At 43.8% G+C, this 7,594-nt stretch overlaps 1 protein-coding gene across 1 annotated transcript; it reads right to left on the minus strand.

Annotated features, from left to right (window-relative positions):
- Positions 1-1,579: 1,579 nt before the first annotated feature.
- rnf214 (ring finger protein 214) lies at positions 1,580-7,429 on the minus strand. The gene is made up of 7 exons (XM_026188671.2): positions 7,292-7,429; positions 7,066-7,196; positions 6,367-6,596; positions 5,712-5,845; positions 3,407-3,635; positions 3,105-3,314; positions 1,580-2,772 (listed from the first exon to the last, which is right to left on the minus strand). Exons 2-7 carry the CDS (start codon positions 7,193-7,195, stop codon positions 1,948-1,950), a joined length of 1,758 nt encoding a protein of 585 aa, XP_026044456.2. The 5' UTR covers position 7,196; positions 7,292-7,429; the 3' UTR covers positions 1,580-1,947.
- Positions 7,430-7,594: the final 165 nt, after the last annotated feature.

The raw sequence follows: 7,594 nt of genomic DNA on the forward strand, positions 1-7,594 counted from the left end.
CTTTGGTTCTAAAAACAGAATGTGGAGAGTTACAGATGTTTAACCCCTAGTGGGGGTTTGTCTCCTTGGACATTCATGGGTGTCATTGACCCACAACTGATCCAGTCATAATAGTAGTAGCAGGGTGTGTGTGTGTACATGTTTAGACGTCTTTGCAAGGAAAGAAAATTGGGATGCTACTATACTTGTGGGGACCAACAGCCACTTAAAAAATGCCTGTCCCCACGAGTTTGAAGGCATTTTTGAGGTTCAAAATGTGGTTTTAGTGTCAGGGTTACAATTAGGTTATGGTCAGGTTTAGGCTGAGGGTTAGGATTAGGCATTCATGTTTGATGGTTAGGGTAAGCGGCTAGGGAAAGCATTGTCAGTGAGGTGTCCTCACTAAGATATGAAAACGAATGTCTGTGTCATTTATCTATTTTACTTTATGTGGCATGTTGTGAGAGTAAAACATGAACTTGAAGAGCCTGCTGTTCATTCATGTGATTCGAATCATGTGACTAAACCTTTCATCATCCCAACGCTGCAACAAAAATCATGATGTCGTTCTATCGAGACTTAAATCAGTTGTTTCAAAAAGTAACATAAAATAATGTTGGTTAGCTACACTGGAGTCAACAACAATTTCCTCAAAACAAGTTCACCTCTTTTAAGAAAATAACACTAAGGGCTCAATTATAGAAAAGCTTGACTTGATACAAATGATTTTTTTTGTTTTTGCTGTAAAATGGATCCAAAAAAAACCCAACCCTCCAGCAGCTGGTTTTTAGTAGTGTGTTTTATGGCTCAGTTTTCCTTTAAATACTTGCCGTGGATCACAGCGTGGACTCTCACACTGTAAAAACTTCAGTCCGAGAGGATTCAGTCTGTCATGTACTCAGACCCAAACCTCTGATCGCTCATTCTCACTCACTCCGTTATCTCTTCCTGAATGAAATAATAGTCAAATAAAACTCTCTCATTTTGCTGAGGGGTCCTCCGGGAGCCTCTTAGGGACCCTCGAGAGTCCCCAGACCACAGTTTGGGAGCAGTCGGTCGGGTCCGAGTTTACAGGCTGCGGTAATGATGCTTGTTTGTCCAGTGGTCTGTAAATCACACCAAAATTAGAGTTGTCACAGGATTCACTGGAGACACAGCAGACCATCACTAATACCTCTGCACCGTGGAGACACTCTATAACACCGAAACAAAAACACGCACACTCTAAAACCAGCCTGCAGAGGAGATAAAAGTAGTTTTAAACTGATACAGACCATCTTTAATAGGAGCCTCTGGAGTTATGACTGTGAACTGCAGACCCACAAAGGGACCATTTAAAATAGTGATACTAGTGATAATAGTAATTTCTTAATTTATTACTGTTTATTTATGTTTGTGATCAGTGTTGGACAAGTTACTTTGAAAAAGTAATTAGTTATAGTTACTTCTTCAAAAAAGTAATTAACGGAGTTAAAATATTGCAAAATTATACGTGGGGCAAATTATTGACAGCTGCCCAATTCACAAAGATTGTTGTTACATTAACTTTATGCTGACCCAATGTTGATGATGGTGTGATGAAAAGAAAAAAGATCTCAAATTAATTCTTCCTTATTTATTTATTTATTTATTTATTTAGACCTACAGATCAGTGTGATTCAGAGTTGTAGGCAGTTGTATTTTTCATCCTGTGGCAGAATAACATTACAGACACTGAGAAGACTAACTTGATTTTTAAGGCTTTGTAGTCAAACTCGTTTCTGTAACCCAAACTTCAGTGTTTAAAAATTCACCCAGTTAAATCCAGTGTATTAGCAGTCAAAACACTACAGATTACTCAGCTACATGCTAAACATTGCCAAAAAAATCCAGACAACTAATTAAACACTGAATATATCATAACACTATAATAACATAACTAATATTTGGAACGACACTGATGAGAGTCACAGCTGACTGTCATCTCTGTCACTTTGCTGGACAGAAGGGGCAGGAGTTGTTCTTGCTGGACTGCAGCCACACCTGGATACAGTCTTTGTGGATGGTGTGAGAGCAGCTCAGTGGGTGGCGGCTTTCTGGGTCCACATGGTTCTGGCACATCAGGCAGAGTTTACGGGGCCCGGCAGCGTGTCCACTTGGTGCTGCTCTCTGAATGGGATTCATTGGCCTCTGGATGGGGCCTGGGGGAGTGGGCCGGCTAATGGGCCCCAGGGCTGACCTCTCGTTTTGGGCCAGCCTGAAGCCAACCTGCTCGATGACTTCCTCCATGGACATGCCGGCCAAGGTACCACGAGAGCTTTTTACCTGCTGGAGCAGAGACGTCAGCTGAGCCCTGTTGCATTGTGGGAACCTCGCACCGAGCTTCTCCAGGACTTTGTCCAGTTTGCCTGCCGGTGCAGAGGAAGCTGCAGTAGTAGCTACAGCGTGGGGTGGTGGGGAAGGAGCTACAGGGTGGGTGGCCTGAAAGGGGGGAGAGGGGGACAGACTAGGAGGAGGAGTCACCCTCACTGGGCCTCTGATGTGAGGCAGAAGCTGAGGGGGAGGCTGGAACTGAGGTGGAGGTTGATCCTGCAATGATGGGGAGGGTTGGAAGTATTGCGGGGGTGGGGGGTGGTGGTAAGGGGCACGGTACTGGGGATGGTGCGGGTGAGGGTGATGGTGCTGCTGCTGCTGTTGGTAATACTGTGGGTGCCTCTGCTGTTGGAGGGGTCGATGAGCTGGGTTTGAAAGAGGCGGGGCCATGATGTGTGGCTGAACCAGTGACTGCATCACCTGATCGAATCGCAGCTCAGCCTGTTCGAGAAAACGCGTAGTTACTAACAGAGCTGATGACAAGCAGTCGTCTATGAAGGAGCATATGTAGCATTTATCAGTATCTTTCACAAAGGAATAGAGAAATCTGATAACATAGATGGGAGAGTGGGATGGACATGAAAACACAAGGTGAAGATATGTCTAAACCCTTTCTATCATGATGAAACAGAAATAAAGATTTAAAAAGGTGAACAAATATGGGAACTAATACAAAGTAAAGTAAATAAAGAGGGAAATTAGAGCCTCAAGTTGATACAATGTGGTACATTTAGTAGTATATTTATTTCACTGAATTCGCTTGAGTCTCTCACCATGGGAACCTGCGGTAAAGAAGGCACATTGATCCTAGGGAGGGACTCTAACTCTCGCCCCTGGTGAAGCTGCTGCAGAACCTCCTGGAAGCGGCTTTGGAGCTCAGCCTGGTTCCTCTTGACCAACGCTTCTTTCTTCTCCCACTTCTGTCTCTCATGAGAATACTGCTGTGGGAACTCCACCCTGAGTGCGTTCAGGTATTGCCCCACCTAGGACATAATCAGTCTCATGATTATCATTACTTATATAAATAAGGTGCCTGACAGATTATGATCTGTTTATCTAGAACTGGGGTCTAAACCTCTTTCAGCCAGGCCTCAATGCGAGCCATGGCTACGTCTCTCTGCTTCTCCACAGCTGCAATCTCGTCCTGCAAGGCCCGAAGCTGAGCTTCCTGTGCTTCCTTCCTCACTCGCTCCATCTCCTGCCTCAGCTCCTCCAGCTCTTCCTGCCACCTCCGTTGTTCCTCGCTTTGCTCCTCTGTAAGCGCTGTCAGCTTTTTTTCACCCTCCTCCAGCTCTGTGGCCAGCCTGATTGCCAGAGGAAGATGAAAAGAGAAGAGCAGAGTTAGCAAGCAGAAAATTATTTTGTAACAAATTCCTCTTTTTAAAATTTAAATATATTCTAGTTTCTTTAATTTTCTGTCAAAAGGAATTAAGGCATTATCTTAGGTTTTATAAAAGTGTGACTTTAGCTGCAATTTTAGAACCTCATTTTAGCCTACCGATATTGCCATATCACAGATATATCACTGTAATCATATGTTGTCCTCTCAACCTTGAGGTCGAGGTCACTCCAACTCGTCCAACATTTTAAGTAGATGCACCTATGGTATCAATTTTAAGCTTGTATGTTATCTTGTTCTCGAGGCAAACTTAGGTGTTCAGGTCTAACATCATCTTAACTACAGTGGGGCAAAAAAGTATTTAGTCAGCCACCGATTGTGCAAGTTCCCCCACTTAAAATGATGACAGAGGTCAGTAATTTGCACCAGAGGTACACTTCAACTGTGAGAGACAGAATGTGAAAAAAAAAAATCCATGAATTCACATGGTAGGATTTGTAAAGAATTTATTCGTAAATTAGGGTGGAAAATAAGTATTTGGTCACCTCAAACAAGGAAAATCTCTGGCTCTCACAGACCTGTAACGTCTTCTGTAAGAAGCTTTTCTGTCCCCCACTCGTTACCTGTATGAATGGCACCTGTTTGAACTCATCATCTGTATAAAAGACACCTGTCCACAGCCTCAAACAGTCAGACTCCAAACCCCGCCATGGCCAAGACCAAAGAGCTTTCGAAGGACACCAGGAAAAGTATTGTAGACCTGCACCAGACTGGGAAGAGTGAATCTACAATAGGCAAGCAGCTTGGTGTGAAAAAAATCAACTGTGGGAGCAATCATCAGAAAATGGAAGACATACAAGACCACTGATAATCTCCCACGATCTGGGGCTCCACGCAAGATCTCATCCCGTGGGGTCAAAATGATCATGAGAACGGTGAGCAAAGATCCCAGAACCACACGGGGGGACCTGGTGAATGACCTGCAGAGAGCTGGGACCAAAGTAACAAAGGTCACCATCAGTAACACACTACAACGGCAGGGAATCAAATCCCGCAGTGCCAGACGTGTTCCGCTGCTGAAGCCAGTGCATGTCCAGGCCCGTCTGAAGTTTGCCAGAGAGCACATGGATGATACAGCAGAGGATTGGGAGAATGTCATGTGGTCAGATGAAACCAAAGTAGAACTTTTTGGTATAAACTCAACTCGTCGTGTTTGGAGGAAGAAGAATACTGAGTTGCATCCCAAGAACACCATACCTACTGTGAAGCATGGGGGTGGAAACATCATGCTATGGGGCTGTTTTTCTGCCAAGGGGATAGGACGACTGATCCGTGTTAAGGACAGAATGAATGGGGCCATGTATCGTGAGATTTTGAGCCAAAACCTCCTTCCATCAGTGAGAACTTTGAAGATGAAACGAGGCTGGGTCTTCCAACATGACAATGATCCAAAACACACCGCCCGGGCAACAAAGGAGTGGCTCCGTAAGAAGCATTTGAAAGTCCTGGAGTGGCCTAGCCAGTCTCCAGACCTCAACCCCATAGAAAATCTGTGGCGGGAGTTGAAAGTCCGTGTTGCTCGGCGACAGCCCCAAAACATCACTGCTCTCGAGAAGATCTGCATGGAGGAATGGGCCAAAATACCAGCTACTGTGTGTGCAAACCTGGTAAAGACCTATAGTAAACGTTTGACCTCTGTTATTGCCAACAAAGGTTATGTTACAAAGTATTGAGTTGTATTTCTGTTATTGACCAAATACTTATTTTCCACCCTGATTTACGAATAAATTCTTTACAAATCCTACCATGTGAATTCATGGATTTTTTTTTCACATTCTGTCTCTCACAGTTGAAGTGTACCTCTGGTGCAAATTACTGACCTCTGTCATCATTTTAAGTGGGGGAACTTGCACAATCGGTGGCTGACTAAATACTTTTTTGCCCCACTGTATAGGCATCTTTAATGTACAGTCTATGATCACAATGCAGCGATACAAAGTGAACAGAATTTGTTTTGTTGGGAATATGGTTTAAGTCTTACCTGTTCTTCTCCTCCTCTGCTCTGTTTTTCTCAGTGGTCATCTCTGCTTTCTTGGCTAAGAAGTTCTTCCTGGTGGCTTTGGAGTTGTTCAGCTGCAGTTTCACTCGCAGAGACTCCAGTTTGTCCAGTAGACCCTTAATGCACGCGCGCGCACACACACACACACACACACACACACACACACACACACACACAGTGGTCAATCCCACAAGAGATTCAGAACCATAAACACATGCATGCATTGCATAGCTGTGTGTGTGTGGGTTGATATCTGATATCCTCGTGTTGGTGTTGTTCCAGGATCAACATTGCAAGTGACCAGTCAGAATGTTGTGACATCATACTTTTGCGACTTCGGGAAAAACCGGCGTAAAACAAAAAACTGTACTAAAGCTGCGTGAAACCGCCTCTGTCCGCCGATCAACGGACCCTGACCCTAACCGTAACCCTTTAATAAACAGTAAGCAGAATTGATATTGTCCTTGCAACATTGGAATTTCATAAATGCACGAATGGCTTGGCGCGCAAAAGAATAACGTCACAACAATGTGATTGGTCACTTGCAATGTTGAACCTGGAACAACATTTTCATGATGGTCTGGGAACAACACCAACACGAGGATATCAGATCATCCGTGTGTGTGTGGTGTCTCACCTGGTGTTGCCGAGTGGCCTCCTCCTTTCTTTTCTGCAGCTGTTGTTTGTACTTCTCGTGTTCCACCTCTTCCTGATCCTGTTTTTTCAATAGTTTGTCGTACTGCTCCATCAGGGTGGAGGTGTACTGAAACACGGCCGCCACGTGACTCTCCCAGTCGGGCTCTGTGCTGACACTGGACTCTGCTGTCATGCTGTCTGTCTGCACAGCCTGAGCTCTGTGTTTCAGATCTACAAAAGACAACAAGGAAACAACTTATTAGGTACAGAAGTAGTTATGGTAACAGTGAGACTTTAAGGAGTTTAAAAAGCAGTTTATGGTTTCTAAAATCTATTGCATTTTTGTAAATTGCCAAACTGCCACGCCACACTTAACAGACCTGGTATAGCAACTAAACAGCCTGTGAAATACAGTTTCTGTTTAATAAAATGTTTTGTCTACAAGTAAAAACACAGTGAATTTACAGCTTAAAACTAGATTTCACATTCATAAATCACCATTTCCAGCTACAAAACTCTTTAACGGCGAGTTCACTGCACTTTCTCTTATCTGGACCACATTATTTGAGTCTATCAAAGACCACTATGTGCAGACTTCTCAAATTCCCCTTTCATCTAGAAAACACGACACCAGATGTTGTTAAGCTCCACCGGGTATTCTTCACTGTTCAGCTGTCATTGTAAAATTCCGGCGCTTTACCTGTCACTCCCATTTTGGCGAAATCCAGTTCAAGGCCAAGGTCCAAGTCCGGGTCTCCATCCTGTATTACATGATGGTCTTCCGCTTTATCGTCTGAACCCTCAATAGCCGTTTCCGCGCTAGCATCCATGCTAAAAGAAGTACAAAAACGAAACTTAGTCTTTTGGATTCGCTTTTCTAACTTGACACAAACGTTACGTGTTCTGTAAACACCGAGCGAACTTACAACAACGTAGTGAGCTCCACAAAGGCTCTTTAAAATAAAACTTCGGCGATATCAGCTGCCGTTAAGATCCTGTTTACACCTGGCGCCAGCTACGAATGTGTGCACCCCTAAATGTAATCCGGCTGAAACACTTCAACTGTCCAGGGGTTCCAAAACAAAGATCTTCTATGTAGGTAGATAATTAGGTAGAAATATTTATTTATTTATTTATTTATTTATTTATTTGCACAGGGACATATAGAAAAACTACAACTACATAGATACGACAGGAGTAGCAGAATTGAAATGTAAAGCTGGTGACTT

Source organism: Astatotilapia calliptera, chromosome 12 (assembly GCF_964374335.1).
Source record: "Astatotilapia calliptera chromosome 12, fAstCal68.1, whole genome shotgun sequence".
NCBI classification, from domain to species: Eukaryota; Metazoa; Chordata; class Actinopteri; order Cichliformes; family Cichlidae; genus Astatotilapia; species Astatotilapia calliptera.

Excerpts from the sequence above, each read along its gene's own strand:
- rnf214 (XM_026188671.2), bottom strand. The coding sequence starts at position 7,195 with ATGGATGCTAGCGCGGAAACGGCTATTGAGGGTTCAGACGATAAAGCG. Across the intron at positions 5,846-6,366 it reads AGGCCACTCGGCAACACCAG|GGTCTACTGGACAAACTGGA; the intron begins GTGAGACACCAC and ends GCGTGCATTAAG. Across the intron at positions 3,636-5,711 it reads GCAGAGGAGGAGAAGAACAG|GCTGGCCACAGAGCTGGAGG; the intron begins GTAAGACTTAAA and ends TCTGGCAATCAG.